General features: G+C 34.2%; 1 protein-coding gene, 1 non-coding gene and 1 pseudogene across 3 annotated transcripts; 2 read left to right on the top strand and 1 right to left on the bottom strand.

Annotated features, from left to right (window-relative positions):
- The first annotated feature begins 3,380 nt into the window (after window positions 1-3,380).
- LOC145610460 (aldose reductase-like) lies at window positions 3,381-7,218 on the top strand (annotated as a pseudogene). The gene is made up of 7 exons (XR_014106283.1): window positions 3,381-3,613; window positions 5,114-5,164; window positions 5,303-5,554; window positions 5,650-5,856; window positions 6,071-6,142; window positions 6,660-6,899; window positions 6,990-7,218. The product of XR_014106283.1 is annotated as an aldose reductase-like (transcript).
- Window positions 7,219-7,353: 135 nt separating this feature from the next.
- Window positions 7,354-7,426, top strand: TRNAE-CUC (transfer RNA glutamic acid (anticodon CUC)). The gene has a single exon. It is a non-coding gene; the product is annotated as a tRNA-Glu (tRNA).
- A 728-nt stretch (window positions 7,427-8,154) lies between these two features.
- LOC145623714 (protein transport protein SEC23 E-like) lies at window positions 8,155-17,826 on the bottom strand. Its single transcript, XM_081676570.1, has 12 exons — window positions 16,751-17,826; window positions 15,741-15,914; window positions 14,830-14,991; window positions 14,103-14,245; window positions 12,937-13,012; window positions 12,550-12,722; window positions 12,353-12,434; window positions 10,557-10,634; window positions 10,022-10,183; window positions 9,683-9,946; window positions 9,329-9,433; window positions 8,155-8,733 (listed from the first exon to the last, which is right to left on the bottom strand). Exons 1-12 carry the CDS (start codon window positions 17,564-17,566, stop codon window positions 8,587-8,589), a joined length of 2,382 nt encoding a protein of 793 aa, XP_081532696.1. The 5' UTR covers window positions 17,567-17,826; the 3' UTR covers window positions 8,155-8,586.
- Window positions 17,827-18,804: the final 978 nt, after the last annotated feature.

The raw sequence follows: 18,804 nt of genomic DNA, 5'->3' as shown, positions 1-18,804 counted from the left end.
ATTGACTTATTGAGCTACTCACTCCATTTTTTTTTTAAATGTATTACTCTGTATGTAATATTTGAGGTTTTGCACTATTTATCAATTACCTTTGATTTAATATTTTTACTACTCCATACTATATATTTTATAAACAGTCAAGTAATTAAGTATTGTTAAATTTGTTATATTGTCTGCTTTTATAATATAATTTTGTTATAATTTTTACTAATATCTAATTATACATTTTGATTATTAAAGATGTGCCTTTGTAACCATGAAAACTCAAATGATGCATTTATAAAACAGAGAAGGTAAAATCTAATTTGAGTAAAACTTTAATTTCTTTATCTTACAAAATAATCGATACATTTGACTTTTTTTTTTAAAAAAAAAAAAAAAAAAACCTCTTTGTATATTAATTAACTTTGATTGATTTTGTTATAATGTATAAAAAAAATGATTATGAATAAATATGAACTCTATATTATTAATATGGAGTATTAATTGAATTCATGTGTATTTTCTTCGTGAGTTTTCAATATGTGCCTAATGCCATCTTAAAAGCTACACCAATGACAAGCTAATTTGATAATTAACTTGTCATGCTATGTAAGTTTTTATAGTTAATTATTATTTGGAAAAATTGTCAGGAACTACATGCTAAATAGGGGTATTTGGAAACAACAACCCACTAAAAAATTTTATCAAAAAAACTACCCTCTAAATTTAAAAAGTTAGAGTAGCACTACCCATTTGCATTTTTCAACGAGAAAGTCCGGCGTGTAGGGCCCACTTTTTCAATTTTTCTTCTAAAAATTCCTAATTGAAGAAGTGAAAACAAGTAGGGTATGCAATTCATAGGTAATTCTTCTCTATTAATCCATTAATTATGAATTTTGATGTTAGAGTGTAACGATAAGAAAAATTAGGGTTCTTAGAAATTGGAGATAATTTGAAATTGGTTGAATTTATTGCTTTTAATTCAAATTGGTTATCTTAGGGTTACGAATTAAGGTCCAATTTGGCATTGCATCGTGTCTTTTCAGAGAAAAATTGAAAAAGTGGGCCCATGCGCCGGATATTATCGCCGGAAAAATGCAAATGGGTAGTGCTACTCTAACTTTTTAAATTTAGGGGTAGTTTTTTTTGATAAAATTTTTTAATGGGTAGTTGTTTCCAAATATCCCTATTAAGCGTGTAGTTCCTGACAAATTTTCCTTATTATTTTAATTACTTTTTGCTCCCATGACTAGCTATTTAAGTGTCAATACATCTTAGTGAAAATTTATGAGAATAAAGCATTATTGAAGGTATAATTTATTAATTAACATTACCAAAATTAATTAAGACTCCACTACGAATCTAATACAACGACCACTTAGCAAATGGACTACTCGGTATAAAATTACATTCACGTGTTTATTATTCACATTACATGTGATTTTCAAGGCATATGTAATTTTCAACCCAAAACTGATCAATTGTTAAGAGTATGTAATACCCGTACTTTCTAAGAATTAGAAAACCACATGCATTGTAATTTCGCTTCAATTCTATACCAAACAATCAATTAAGCTAAGTATCAATTACTAGCTAGTTTATATGGATAATTGATTACCAGAAAGATTTACTGGTGGTCAAACAATAAGTTTGATCAAAATCTTCAAATTTGGATAATTGATTCATATTTCATATATTCAGACTAGTCAATATTGACTAGAAGCACAGACTGTTGAACAAGACAACAATAGTTATTTGATTAAGCGTCTAAAACTTAATTAATGAAACCAATATATAACAGTTGAATATGATTAAGCTAGCTCGGCTCTTTGCTTCCAACATAAGATTTGGTCTATTCAGCTTGGTCCTCCTTAGACATTATTCTAACATTCTAAGGAAATATTCAATTCTTTTGTTGCTTGAACTTGTCCTCTCATTGACATTTTCTCTTTTCATTATTTAAGTGCAAGCACACTAAATATATTATACCAATTTTTTCATGACTTGAATATTAACTATATAGTATAGTTGTGAACATGTGACCTAAGAAACGTCATTGATATTTCAAAACAATTTCAGGTGAATTTTCCAGTAGTTGACACTTTATTAGATATGCTCAAGATATAGAGATGGCAAACATGTTATATGAAATTGCTCGGGTTAGTTCAATCATCCTTCATTTAACAATACCGAGTACAATTTACGCTACCCACGAGTAAAAATTTTGGTATCCATATATACCCTCTCTTATTTTTTTTATAAATATTCTAGTACTTAACTCATGGCATGACCCGACAAATGGGTCATTCAGGTCGAGCCAGGCACAGGTCGGGTCGCTTAATCATCCTCAATTTTGATGGTAAATAGGTTTGAGATGGCAAATAGGTTGTTTGAAATTGCTCGGGTTAGTTCAATCATTCTCAATTTTAATAGGTTTGCGACAATACCTCAATAACGACTAGCACAATTTTGAATAGGAGTGATCGAGTAAAAAGATCATATGGATAATTAGCCTTCATCAATCAGTATTCTTAGGCTAATCTTAATTCCTATTAATAAGAAAAAATGGTAATAGCATTACAATAGTGTGTGAATAATGTAAAATTTCTCGTTAAAAAGATAATGTAAAATTTAAAGTGTGTATTTTCATGTAGGAAAAAAAAATCAAGTATATGTACAAAGTATTTAGAATTGGTGAAAATGTCCTTTCTATTGGGTTCGATTGGGGTCAAGCTTGGCTAAGTTCTAATCGAAGTGATGAGTCAATTGATTTGATTATATACCACATGAATATCAGTTTGCATTAAATTTAAGTCTTTTAAATGATTTTGATAGAATATAAAATCATTTTAAGAATTCCAACCAATAGTTTAAGCATACATTTCAACATTTAAGCTTATATTTGAGTTAGTCTTCAACCATATTATCATACTTAATGTCACGAATTTAAATTTCATCTATATAGTGAAATATTTAATACGGTGTATCTATGTTTGCATCCACCTTTCAACTAAGTCAATATAACAACAATCGGGAGGAGAGTGAAACCTAACCACCCAAAACTGATTTCGAATCCATAGATTAGCCCAAAGGGTAAGAGGAATCAATCCTAAATATTTTAAATGCAAATTCGAATGAATTGAAGACTACGGATGTTTCAAGATGTAGGACTCTCTGGAGAATTTATAGTAAGAACTAACAAGTGTTGTCTAGTAGTCTCATCAAAAGAACAGAACAGAACAGAAATCATCATATTTTATAAAGTAATAATTTAATTAAACCGCCAATAGTAAGCTACGTGGCTATCTACCTAATAACTTATATATACACGTGGCTAACAACCTAATATGAGTGTGAATTATATAATATATATATACTCATCAACTTATTCCAAGTATATATAATCTAGATTTTGCTAGAACAGATACTTCACAAACCAAAAGAGAGAATTAATTTGAGAGAAAACGAATTGAAAAAGAAAAGAAAAATGCATCGAGCAACATTTGTGCCAGCAAATGATAAAATGGAGTACTTCAAATTGATGAGTAATCATACTATCCCTTGCGTTGGTTTGGGGACATGGAAATCTGGCTCTCAAGCTCGTTACTCCGTTGAAAGTGCCATTGTCGAGGTATGGTGTATTCTTGTTTTTAAAATAAACTAGTTTTTGGACTCGAGCAACGTGTTAGGCTATTGTACAAATGTTGTAATCAAACTCTTTTTTTACTTTATTTCTTCTATGTATAAGATAACGTGCATGTACTTGTCATAATCAGCTTAGTGTTAAAACTCTATGACTCGTTTGATAGTTGGTAATAAATAATGGTAAACGGTAAAGAACATAGTTTATATACTAGTAAAATAAGTTTGTGGGGGAAAATTCATGTCTATAACTATTGTAATGTTAGCCCTTCCTCAAATAACTCATTATGTTCACAAATATTCATTTTTTTTTTTTTTTAAAGGTGGTAGATATTAGTGAAGTAATGGGAATTTATGAACAAAATAACATGTTTGGAGGAAACAAAGATTAGATGATCATATAAACACATTAGAAATCTGAAATCCTAACAAAATTAAACAAACATCCATTACCCTACGATTTACTATACCTTACAAAACGTGGTTTTAGTGTTTAAATTTGTCGTCATGAGTTTATGAACGCTTATCTATTTGTTAATTTTAGTCTGTTTGTGGGTAAATCTTGTAGAGCTTAATCTTGATAACAATATACGGTTACACTTCATTTTTTCAAACACCAAGAAAATAATTGGAATTAGTGGAATTTAAGAGAAGAATAATAGAATGGTAACCATAGATTTACTAGTTTAAGTCTATTGTATTGAATTTATTAATGACATCATGATAAGTGTCATTTTAGGTTGGTTTTTAGTAATGGTTAATTGATAACTAGTTATTGGCCCGATTGGCCCGGGCATCGCCCCGGGTTATTGTAAATTTATCATTTTAATCGAACTATATATATTTTGGCTTGTTTTTCATTGAAAGCTTAAGTGGTGTTATTTTTTAATTTAATTTTATTTTTTATTTAATATGATAGCTTAAGTAGTTTGTTGCTTGTATGAGTTAGTTTGATTACAAGAATAATTTTTTTACATTAAAATCATAAAAATATTATTAATCAAATCTTTATAAATTTGAGGTCAAAATATATACTACTCTATAATGCATAAAAATCTTTTACTATATGATTACAATTTTATGAGTTAATGCACAAGATAAAAATGGAGTAATGTTTAATTTTTACTAACTTTATTGCTATGTAATTATTAAAGAGTTACCGTCCAAGGGAAATTGAATTGCCATGCATATGAAGAGTTTATCCATTAAAGTTAACATTAATACATGAAAGTTAATGCATAGAGTTTTTCAATAATTAATGCTAGTATGATTTGGCGACGACACATCATATGCTAAATGGAAAAATTGTTGACACATGGCAAAACATCATGTCTTGCCATGAGTTTTAATATATATATAATAATATAATATATTGATTGTATAAAAGTAGTTATTGTGGATTGGGCCTATTCATGAGTTGGGCTTTGGCTAAAAATCAGGCCCATTTTCACGACAACAATGTAATAATGGTTTTTTTTTTTTGGTGCAGGCTGGTTACAGGCATATTGACACAGCTTGGGCATATGATGTAGAAGAGGCGGTAACTTGACTCTTTCTCTATGATATGTTTTTTTTTTTAAAGCATACTGTTTTATATTATTTGATATTAATTTCCTGTAAAAATAGCTTTAACTCCTTTAATTAGTACAAAAATTTGATTTGTAACATTTGTTATCAGGTTGGTGATGGCATTAAGGCTGCAATTCATGCTGGAGTTGAAAGGACTGACCTTTTTGTCACCTCTAAACTATGGTTTATTTCTAAACCTTTTATATAATTATTACAATTACAAGTCATATAATCGCGTAAACTAACTTGTTTACTTTTTTGTTGAGTTTGTAGGTGTACTGATTTGACTCCAGAGAGGGTTAGACCAGCATTCGAAAACACTCTTAAAAAACTTCAACTTGATTATCTTGATCTTTACCTTGTAAATTATCTTACCTTCTTAATCACATTTTATTTCTTATTAGTATGATCTAAATAAACACTTATTCTAGGCTATTTTTATTGTTTGTTTTGTAGATCCATTGGCCATTTCGCTTAAAGGAAGGCGCAAGCATGCCACCAAAAGCAGGGGACGTGCTAGAGTTTGACATGAAAGGAGTTTGGAGGGAAATGGAGAGGCTTGTCGCCGATGGCCTTGTTAGAGACATTGGCATTTCCAACTTCACTGTCGCAAAGCTTACCAAGCTAATGACTTTTGCTCTTGTTAAGCCTTCAGTTTGTCAGGTAAACATACAAATTGCCTGATAAATAGGGAGTTACTTAGTCACATTGGTATACTTGGTATAAAATTTAGATCAACAACAAATTGGTTTTAAAAGAGTGATGACAATAATATTGATCAATACACCTATATATGTTGACCTAGCTAGGTGTACTGCATTGATTTTTGCTTTTTCTTTGGTATACGACTTATGATCTTCATGAATTGCCATTGCAGATGGAGATGCACCCGGGATGGAGGAACGAGAAGATGCTCAATGCTTGTAGGGAACATGGCATCCACGCCATTGTAAGATGTCACATTTACCTTAAACAGTTAAAACATAACATGAATTGTACTCTTTAAGTGTTCTTAAGTAACTCATGTCCGAGGGAATGTTATATTTGGCACCACGGTAACATGTACAATAATAAAAAGTAAATATATAGACATGATCAATATGATTCATGAACACTTTCAACAAATACAAGTAACATGGAAATTTTCGAACATAGTTGAGTTTGACCCCTTGAACGTAGAACTAGTGTCATGGAAATTTTGCAAACTAAAGTCAGTTTATGTTTAAATTACATGAATTCAATACTCTAGGTAACAATATATCATAACATTATGTACATATGCTGATATGTTTGTAGTAACACTAAAAAATTCTCAGCATATAGTTGATTTGTTATGTGTTAAATCACCTTATTACAAATGGTTTGTAAGAGGTTTACATTTCACATTAGAAATTTGGACACATGAATATAATCTACAACTATGCAATTATTCTAAAAATGGGTGGTGTTGCAATATTTTGGGGCAGGCATACTCGCCGTTGGGTTCAGGAGGGAAGATAGACTTGTTGAATGATCCGGTGGTGGTGAAAGTAGCAAAGAAGCTAAAAAAGACCCCAGCTCAAATACTTGTAAGATGGGCATTGCAAAGAGGGACTAGTGTCATCCCTAAGTCGAGTAACCCGGATAGAATCAAAGAAAACATACAGGTTTTCGGGTGGGAAATTCCGCAAGAAGACTTTGATTCTCTTTCAGCTTTCAAAGAACAGGTAAGCTATTTCTGTGAATTTGAATCTAGAATTTCTGTTCTTGTTGGCTTTTTGTTTAAGGTTGTTGATTACACTGTAAAATTGTTGTAGAAACGAATCATAGATGGCGAAAATCTGTTCGTGAACAAGACGGATGGACCATTCAAGAGTGTGGAAGAGGTCTGGGACTTTGAAGATATTCCTCCTCTAAAGATTGCTCCTTAAATTCTCTTATGAGATAATTAGAAGGGAAGATTATCTAAATCGACGTCTTGTAATCTTTTTATTTCTCTCCAATAAAATGTAAACTATATAGCAGTGTGTAAAATAACATATACTTGTATATGTTGCTTGTACTTAATAATGTTCTAAGTTTTTTCGTTTGTGATCGTTGAATTTACTTGGTATAATAGCTACTCTGTATCAAGTAACGCATTAGAATTTATGTGAATCATATCATATAATTAACAACATATCCGTTGTAGTCTAGTTGGTCAGGATACTCGGCTCTCACCCGAGAGACCCGGGTTCAAGTCCCGGCAACGGAACCACTATTTTTGCAATTTTTCCATGTGAAGTTCGATGTGCCAATGTCTACTTTGTTTTTTTTTTTTTGATGCAAATGTTACTTTGTTGTGACTTGTGATCTCTTGGTAGGCTGGCCGTTAGGTTGCGCAACTACTGCCATGGTTGTTGCCAACAGTATCCCCCTTCCGTTAGTAAACTAGGCTGGTTGTTAGCTCGTAAGGTCCAACGCTGTATGCCATTGCTATAGTTTTGCTAGTTTAATCGCCGTTATTGAGACCAAAACTTGGATAGTTTTGATCAGTGTTTGGACTTTGGAGTAGTTAGATCCCTGCACATGCTGTATTATTTAGGATCAGCTATATGTATTCAATAACCCGTAAGTGCAATTACCTCTACGTCACAACATGTCTACGTGCATCTGATTATAATGGATATAATTCCCATTAAACATGATTATAATCCCTTAATTTGCGGTTAACAATGCATTTATCTGGAAAAGAATAACTTCCATCATATAGACCAAGGATCTTTCTGCTGTTCATAAAATACACTCCAAGTTGAGAACCTGATTTGCCCTATTAACACAAGAATGACTAAGCCACAAGAAATCTTTAGTCTCCAACCCTCAATGTGGTTGGAAAAAGAAAACCTTTTCACTGTACCAAAATTCTGGAAATATGTCCAAACATGAAAAACAAGACGGTATTCTACAGTTTGGAGCTGAAATAAACGAAATTGAGGCGACACATGAGTAGGTTCCTAATTCTAGGAACAAATGCACTACAGAAAACCTGGAGAATTCGAAATACAAAAATTCAAAACAAAAAATAAAAAATAAAAGCACATACTTTTAACCTGTGATGATTACAATAGGAATGAAAGATATCCTGACTAAAACCTGCCGCCTGAAACAACTGATATATTCTCACAATTTATATCGATTGTGCCTTGTGTATAACTTAAAGAGTCAATTGGGCTTCTTGCTCTTTTTATTGTCTCAAACCTCGAAATGCCTCAAAACACCCCCAAAAGAATTATATATGTCCACATTTATCTTCAGGTTAACTTAGACCTGAGGGCGCTCTCAAGGGATATCAAGGTTAACAACTTAAGAACCCAAGATATTCACTACTCCACACCTGCTGAACTTGTACAATTAGGACAAATCTTAATATGTCCATCAAGATTGCACGGCCAATCTCTGAAGATGCTCAAAGAACACTTGAAGACTAACATCGTCTGTGAAAATTACATCTGACACAGTGCCCATCTCGTTGACATTGTTGTACGTCGCTGATGGGTTCAGCTTTGCCAAAAGAAATCTAGCCTGTTGATCATTGTAGACAGCAGTAGTACCAGTTAAATAATTGCATCACATTTACTGTATTATATATAGACGATCTTACTATTGTTTATTGGTTAATACAAGTATGGTGATCATGGGACATTGGGGGTCAAGGTCAACTGTATAATTATTTAGCCTTAGAAAGGAACAATAAAACTTAGAAAGAATAGTGGTAACATCTTTCACCTAGATCAACATTTCTTAATACGATGTGTCGCTATAAGAATTGTCTATCTCATTTATTCCAATGGCAGCTACAGCGAAAGGGAAGACATAGTACAAAGCTTCTAGAGCTCCCAAACATCAAAGAAAACTATGGCTAAAGACAGAACCTTGTCAATCTGCCGGTCATCTAAATTAAGGTAATGACATAAAAAGGCAACAAATGGAACACTAAGAATAGGATAGCCTTTTAGCCATGTATTGCAGGGTAGCTTTCCACATCTACTGATTATGGAGTATTACTTTACCGAATGAACAACCTTGCCTTCCAGTATATACATACCACAGTTTGCATCAAATCCAGAAATTACCAAACACTAATACAAAAGATAGAAGATCAGAGAAATGCACTGACCTGAGAACCATGCTGATCGCAAACAACCAATCTGGGAACAGGGAAACGATCATGGATGATCATTTGAGAATCTTGAATTGGAGCTTCTAATAGTTCTTTGAAGTCCTGAAAAGTAAAAGATAATAGATGATAAACAATGGTCTGCAGAATGAGATATCACTGGCACAAGATAAAAAGAAAGCACCAGAAAATATGTTCTAATTTCTGGACCAGGATGCTGGACAAATTTACTTTAAGGTAAGCTGTTACTCGGACAGTACTATCTCCACCCAATGAGGCAACGATATCAAGTTTTTATAATGCAAAGAGAGAACTTTGAGACCACACTAAAATCCATCCAAAAAATGGACATACCTTGTATTCAGGTTGATCCTGGTATCCCTGATTACGCCACTGAGCAACCGTCATGCCGTGGAATATAACTACACTGAAATAGGAATCCAGCAAAAGTATGCGATCAGCTGCAATAGATGCCACATCTAACAATGCTGGAGACGGAGGTGAAAGCATGGAATATGATATAAGTGATGGCTGAATCATCACAGCTGCATTAGTAATGTTCTCACGGTTCAACAGCATGCGGAAATAGGCAGTTTCATCAGGACTATTGTTAAACACCTGTTGCAAGAAAACAAAATATAATTGAGATCTGTACAAAAAATAATATAAAAGACACAACCCACAAAAAAGTACCTGCACAAACTGTGACCGTCTTAAATTGAACAAAAACTGAGGGAACAAGGAAAAACAAGGGTTTAATGTAAATGATGATGGATCATCTTTCCGGTAGTCACCAAATTTGGAGCAAAGGCGTATTAGATTCCGATCCAACCACCGTGTAGCATCAAATCCTTCCTGCAACAAGACAACTTACGTCAAACCAAAGAGCTAAAACTAGAAGAGGAAGCTGACATAAGGAGGTTAGCATAGGAAACAATCACAGAAAGTACAACACAGCAAATAGAAGGTTGAGGGAAAAACTGAGCACTAATGGATCAATAATTGATCCAAAATGAACTAGCTTTAAAAATGTATTATGGTTATTTGCGCAACTTATAAGCTTATCAGGAAACAATAATTACTGGAAGGAAAAATGAGAAGCCCACATAAAATAAATTAAGTCCCTTTCAAATATAAGCAGGATTGCAAGATATGTACTACCAGATACAAGCCTTCATATTGGGAATAAACAAGCAATTAAAGGACACAAAGACAGCAAAAAGAGTACCTCCATCTCCATCTTATGTGAACATAATCTAGCCATTACTACAGCAGCAGTTTCTTGATCAAATCCTTGTACAAGTTCCTGCAAAAAGAATGCCCTATCTCAATATTTGCACCTACATTTCCAAAACACACAGCTCCAGAAAACGCTGTAACAAAATAAAATATTAAACGTGGCCCACTCAATTTTAATATTTTCTTTATTGAACAAGGTTATTGAAGTTATGAATATCAGGACATCCAAACCAATATAAATTCATTTTTTTTTAAATCAAAAAAAATAAAAATAATGCTTTAAACTTCTAGTGACTAAAATGCTTATGGAAACTGATAACTCACAGGTATAGCCTATCATCATTACAAATAGTAACTGTCAAAATAATGAACAAGTAACGCATCACAAGTCAAAAACTATGCAGAACAAGCAGCGTCAGCTATAACAGTAAAACTGGTCAACACACGAAAGGAAAGGATACATAATTGACTATTAAACAACCCGTATCCATTGTAGATTTAATGTTTCTCTAAACATTGAGCTAAAATGGGAGGGCCGGCGGGATGCATTTATTCATTTTACTCAAGAGGTGACTATGAGTACTGAGTAGCAAGATTATAGACTACTGTTAGAGCAAAAGCTACAAGTCAGGCTCTCAGATTTTGACTATCTTTTGCTTTGGAAAAAGTCCATTACACTAAGTATCTTACTTAACCAAACCAACCCCTAATTCAACCACCACCTTCCCTCCCTTACTACCCCTCTTCCCTTACCAGTGTTACAACATATCATCCACCACCATCATCACCAACCAACCTTCTTGCCTGAGGTTTTTTTTTTTTTTTTTTTTTCCACTCAGGTCCGACTTTTGCCGGAATTTTTTGTGTCACCAACAACTAAACATAAATTACTTAATTAATCCTAATGAATTCCCGTCCCTTCAACCACTGAAGCAGTGTTCCTCATTCTTTTATCTCCAATCCAAATTGAGGGATTTCATCCATTTAATCAAGACTCAACAGTTCCTTCAAATTGGTACTCAGTTGTTCATATTCAGAAGGGGAAAAAAAATCAGTATCCTAAAAAATTCATCAGTTTCTCTTCTCTTTCTCCTCCTCTCAATAAAAGGAATTGTGAAAGTGGAGGTGAGGCTTTGATTTGGGGAAATAATTAGCAGTAAAGTAATGTAGGACGGTGGTGGTGATGGTGGTTGTGAGTTTAATATGTGACAGTGATTTGGGTGGTGATGAAGATGGCAGTTAATATAAAATCAATTATTTTTATAATGTGGGATAAAGTAATTACATAAGGACAAACATGATATTTCCGCGCTTAGCAATTACCTAATTAAGTAATGTCGCAACTCGCAAGTAATATGACAATTTCCAATAAAGGAAAGTGTTGAAAAAAAGTAGAGTAAGGTCATCGTCCAAAATTTGTCTACACAACTTCCATAATTAGAAATTCAACAGAATATGCTACTAAAGTACATATACACATGAGAAAAAGCTCAACCATTCCACAAGCATAGTTGGCTCAATACTCACTATCTCCATCCTACCAGCATGAACCAGTAAATCTGCAGCAAGTCTCACTCTCACATTTAACATTTTATGAAGCTAACCTAGAGATTTTGGACCAAACATGCAAATTACCAGCTCCTTTAATATAGAGAGCCATATATTTGTATAGGAATTCAAAAGAAATGTATTAGATACACAGGTTGGGAGAAGTAAAACATGCAGATATGATCATTTATGAAGCAAGAAACCGAGAACTATGATTAAAATTCTCAAGTAACACACCTCTGAGCCAACAACACTTTCTACCCATCTTCTACTGACTGTAGTGACGCGAAGCATTGTTTGACAATCCGGAGTCTGATAACTGCCAACAAACAAAACAATTAACAGTCAGATAAGCTCATGAAATGATAAATTATTCAGGATGTTCAACAAAAATAATACATAAGTATGAATTTTTAATCACCGAAGCAACTGACCTGGTCAGAAACTGCAAGTACAATTGTGGATTTGTAGTTCCAAAAGGATTTGCTTTTTCACTAGACGAGATATCAAAGAAAATAGTCAAATTAGTATTTTTGTCGAGACTACATAACTTCCAAGCTGTTGTATTTCCTTGTCCAATTACTGTATCCGCTACAGCAACTCCTTTCTGCAAGGACAAATAGTGACAGTGTTAGGTTGCATAGCTGAACCTAGTTTACGACATTTGCTGATTCCACAAACCTTGACGAATCTTCCAGAAATTATCAAGGTTGAAATTGAAAGAATAAGTTGCATCAAAAAATAAAAAAATTGAAAGAATAAGTAATACACAATAATACAACAGAAACTTTAAAGGAAGCTTTGAAGTATTCAGGCCAAACCTTTTCTAGTGATGTGCAAGGTCCAATAGCACCTTGAATTTTGATATCCTTGGAACAATATATCTCAAGCGCGCCACTAGCATAATAAAGAATGACCAAGTATCAGCAAAAATAAAAAAAAAAATAAAAAAAAAATAGATTTTAATAACGAATGCATAGGCGCATTAATTTAAAAAGAGGGAAAAAAAAAAAGGAAAGAAAAACCTTGTGGCCTATGTAAGTAGCAAACACATCACAGATAGGAAAAGGGCACTGTAAACCATAAATTGATCATGTATATATAAAAATATAAATAAATAAACAAAACCATATAACAATTATATAACAAAAATGCCACTATAAACATCAAGGACGCCCCCTTTCTACAAGAGGTACAAAGAAGTACTTAGAATTAACTCTTCTAATAAAGCTTCTCAAATATCAATAACAGGGTAGGGCAAGTAATCACTGCTTCAAATAGAATTCAGCACTGATTCACTGATATTATTAGTGCCCCAAAACAACACAAATCTTAGCATAAAAGGAACATAATTGTTCTTTACTACTAGCATTCTTAAATTCATAAGTATAAACTACAATTCAGCACAAAGGAACTTGTTATAAGTACAAAAATATTGTTCTTAACCAAAATCAATGGCAATGCTTCTAGCTTCTTGGATGACAATGACCCAGCTTTATGAGTTCAATATTTTTCCTTCCCTCACCTCTCAGAAACAAGTAAATGACAGAATAATCAAGGAATAAACAGAGGTTCAAATCTTGACTTTGATGATCATTATATTTGCTACATTTCTTAATTGACCATCTTTCCAGATACACCATTTAATCAATATTAAAATTCTCACTAGACAGTCAAACAATGCACTGCTAAGGGATATAAAAGCTTAAAACAAGCCATGCTGGCATGATTATATCATTAAAGCAGAAAGAAACACCATCTGGAATGCTGGCATCCCAATACAAGTAATCAGGGAAGTTTGTTTACCTCCCTAAAAGCCACAAGACTATCTAAAACAACTTCTGTTGCAGATAAGGCAGAATTAATCACTAAACAGAAACTTTGGTGCAAGAATTTAAAACAGAGAGTAGCATAACAAAAAGATAACAGGGAAAACACCGGACATAGCAACACATAATTGTTTGCTTGACAAATAAAATATACATACTTAAAGCATAAACCAAGAGAATGTTCTCCTTCCTCAAATAGGCGCTTGAAGGAGTCTTTGAACACTGAGTGACCAAAACTCTCTGATAGCACAACAAGACCACCAGTATTTTCAACAGCAACCTTCATCTCTGCCACTCCAACCTTCAAAGTATTGTGATTCCGTTAATGAACAAATTGCAAATCTTCATTATAAGAATAGAAAATTGCATGTGCTGATATATCATTCACCCAATTTTACAAGGTTCTTAGTCACTTACATCCTACTTGTGAGCAAAAAGATTGACTTTTTAAGTAAGATTTCCAATACTTATAACCCAACAAAAATATTCCGCACAGCCGTATAGAAAACAAAATAGCAATTGAAATGCCTATGTCTAGCCTTAATATGCAAATTAAAAGTTATAGCTACTACAATTATAATAAGATGAAAATATATGTCCTTTGGACAGAGCTAGTACTGGAACTACCATGGAAAGGACAAAACACAAACTCGGTCACATTGCTATCAAGCAGACCATCCAGGCAGAAGCCAAGATAGCATATTGTATAGAGATAGCAAATCGATATACACAACATGTTCAATTCAACAAAAATAAATAAATAAATACAAATTTTTTGACATATGCAGGTCTTATAATGCCAGTAAATCAATCAAAGAGGAACACACTATATAATTGAAGAAAAAACATAGTACATATACAAGTATGAGAACAAAAATGACAGACCTGATCAAGCGCAGAGGCAAAGAGGTCCAACACATGACCCTGGCTGACAAGCTGTTTTCCTAAACTATCATAAAATTTAACTGCTTTTTGGAAAAAGGGTGCGGCGTCTTTATCAAGATCCTTGTGGGAACGAACAGGCTCTGACAAATCTTTGGATACAATCTGAAAAGAAACACGAAGAGAAAAATAAAGAAACAGTCAGGATTTGAATCACACAGATCACAGTAAATCCCATTATGCATAATGCATCGGTAAATAGAAAGATAAATATAAAACATGCTTAGACAAGACCCTATATAACTTCTCAAGTACAAGTTGCTTTGCCTCCCCCACTAAATGACCCAAATTTTACTTCAACGTAACCATAGAAAGAGTTTCTTGAGAATCATTAGCTGTGGACTGAATTAAAACCAGAGGTGGAGTTTGGGAAGAGTGGGTAGCAACAGCCTGGAACTCCCCCTATATCAATGGTATACTTTGTATTTATACTATCCAACACATGGGCTGGTCCATTAACTTTTGAAAAAATAAAAGCATATTGAACTTCATTTTCAGTGAGAAACACACTTAAGTATAGAAAGCATGACTGGTTTCCAATTCCAACATGAAGCCTGCTGAGACAATAATCTTTGAAAAATTTAAAAATGAAAATGAACCCCCTTAACTTTTTTTTTTTTAATTATCTTTCTCACTCTTGGAATTAGTATGTGGCATAGAGAGAATTATAAATTATATTCAGAATATCTTCAACTTTTGCGTATGAACCGGACAATACAGCGAATAGGCAAGTAGCCAAGTAAATCATGATAGAAGCCACAGAAGCAAACCTGTAAATATCACTAATTGCGACAGAAGGGTAGCATTGAATTAAAGAAAAAGCATGAGCCTAACAACTTGCAAAGCAAACATACCGTTCCTGGCCCTTCTGTGCAAGGACCACCCACCAAAGCAATAATCCGAGCACCAGTTCCTGGTGAACAGGCTCCAAGCAACCCTGCAGCCACATTCAATGCCACACCGGTGCACCGCAATGATCTACTACCAGGTGGTACAGGCCACTGGTCTGTTTGTAGCTCATCCAGTAACTAAAATTCACAAACAAACAAAAATTAGCACATTTCAAACCCCACCCCAGACGATCCACAAAAAGTCAAAAATTAATTGTGTTCACTTAATTAGGAGGATAAAGAACCTGTACATAATTATAAAGGAAAAATGAAAACTTGAAAATTGTTAACTTGACACGAACTTATATAGCTTGGACTCTTCATTCATCTCAATTACCAATGTCAAATACTCAACTCTCCTACTATGTAAGACAGTCAATTTAGAACCAAGAGCGTGCAAACGATTTACAAAACGACCAAGGCTAGGAATTTGTTACAGCCCATGTCTAATTCAAGTCCAAAAGACTATGTTTAAACAAATAAACATAAAAAGATTACAACTTCTCCCATCAAAAGGGAGAAGTTGATAACCTTGCCCACGCTCCCTGGGTACTAAGGATGTAATCAACCAAAGATTCATCATCACTTCCAATACATGTGCTTAGAATTTGGTCACTTCCTAGATATCACTTCGAATCAACTATAACCAAAAGAAGAGTAAAACACTCCCAATAAAGTAAAAGGCACAAATCAAAAAACAAACTTGCAAATTATACATGCTAACTAATCAAAAATCAATACTTGGTAAAAAAAAAAGGTAACTATATAACAATAACATATATCAACAAGCCAAAACCAGTCATCATGCTACATTGGAGAAATTGAACTAAATAAGATCACTATAAAACAAACATCATCATCATCAATTTCAAGCAAAACAGGTCATTACTCAATTATAAGATCTTACAACACCTACATTGCATAAATCAACAACAATTCACTCATCATCATCAATCCCAGATGATAAAACTCACCGCATTAAGAGTGTACTCGCAATCGGAAGCCGGCAACAAGAACCGATTAACACCGGGACCAGGCAATCCATTCTGCACAACCGGCTGCCCTCTGGGGTACCCACCAGGGCCAGCAGCACCAGCAGGTCCAGGTCCACCACCTCGCCTCGACGACGGACCCAATCCAAGCTGATCCAACACCTGATCCTTAGCAATCTCCTTGGAACCCCTAAAGATGTAAACTTTATTCATATCAGAGAACCCCAATTCATGAACATGCACCTGAGTACCATACGAAATAAACCCAACAAGAGCATTATCAGGCAACGACACAATCGCCCTTCTCAACGCCGATTTCACAAACCCCATCTCCTCTTCAATCATACAAGTATCAAGAACAAAGAGATAAACAGGAGGAACAGCCGCAACATTCGATTGAGGCGCATGTGGGTCCCCCGGATTTGAGGAGAGAGAATAAGCAATTGTGGTGTACTGAGGGTAAAGCTCAGCAGGAACATTGTGCTCGGAAACGCCGGAATAGTGCGGCGGAAAGTGGTTGCGCTGGAAACAAAAGGGGCAGATCCAGATCTTTGCGGCGAAATCAACGCGGCAAAAGGGGTTGAGCGCAGCAACGCAGGTCTTACAACGGAGAGGTGCGTAAGGTAGAGTGGGGATTTCTGGGTGTGCGCGGATCGGAGCGATTGATGCGGCGATTGGGATCACACACTTGGATGCTTCGACTTTTGTGCGAGGCCAAGCGTTCCATGACATTCTTACGCCGTCGATTCCTTCCGGATCTGCGGCCGCCGGTGGTGCCATCATGTCGGGTGACGCCATTGATGATGATTGAAATTGGGAATTGAGGTTGAATTTTTCTGGGATTTTTTTGGGGATTTTTTTTCCTGGGTTTTTTTGGGATTATTGATTGATTTTTGGGTTTTTTTTATTTTTTTTTTTTTTTGGTTTTTTGGGACCCCCGGAAGAAATGGAGGTGAAGAGGGTCACAGAGGATGAATGAATGATGTGATGATGGTGGAGGAGAGACGAAGGAGGAGGAGAGGTGAAGAAAGAGGGGAGAATTGTAAAAAGGAAAGTCAATTTTGGCATTTAATTTCCTTTTATATATGTGTCTATAATTTGATACGAAAGTTTAACTACAAGTAAAAAAATTAGTTGAAGGGTGTTCGTGTAATTTGTCATGGGTTAATGGACTATAACCAACACATGGTTTTACAACTTGTGGTTTGGAAGTTTTGATTGAAAGTCTGAGTTCGAACCCTAGATGGACAAAGACGAGTTTTTCACGTTTAGAAGGCAACTCGAAATGTAAAATTTGAGTAGTCGTGATGTTATTGATCGATTAGGTTTTTTATTGTCAGCTGATACAAAATTAATGAAATTGGATGACCAAAAGTCCAAAACAAACCCAACTTGAACTGACACGGCCAAAATCAAATGTATTTAAAATGAATTAAGTTCGCACAAGGGATAATTTTATGTATATAGACTCGAAATTAGTCTAACCCAATTCAATATATACCCGTTCTAAGTGTCTTTTCATTTAAATCAGACTCAACATGCACCCAAGTTGAACTACTCGTCTTCCACTTCAATTCCACTTAAACTCATTTGTTTCAATGGCCTTGTTTAGCAATTAGTTGGTAGTTGTTTCTCTTGGTTGGTCCAATCAGCTGTTTGTATTATCTTTTTGAGTTGCTTGTTTAACTATTGACTAATGACCATTAATAAGTATGTTTGGTAATTATGTTTGATAAATGTGGTTGCTGGCTACTGTTTGTTTTTTTTTTTTTTTTTTTTTTTTTGTCTGTTTGTTTAGCAATTAGTTTGCTTGTTAGTAAAAAGAAAGGATTAAAAAGTAATTTTATACACAAAAAGCAAAAAGGCAATACCTCTTACTAGCCTTTACTCCTTTAGTTTTGGTAGAAAAGCTGACTTTTCATAAGATAGTTAAAAATCCATTTATCAAACACGTTCTTGGTTGTTTGACGACTAATCTTAAAAGCCAAAAGCTAAGAGCCAGACCCCATTGATATCCTATATCAACGAAATTTCGT

Source organism: Chenopodium album, chromosome 3 (assembly GCF_948465745.1).
Source record: "Chenopodium album chromosome 3, dcCheAlbu1.1, whole genome shotgun sequence".
NCBI classification, from domain to species: Eukaryota; Viridiplantae; Streptophyta; class Magnoliopsida; order Caryophyllales; family Amaranthaceae; genus Chenopodium; species Chenopodium album.
The sequence above is the reverse complement of the archived record's forward strand: the minus strand, read 5'-3'. Positions and strand labels throughout refer to the sequence as shown.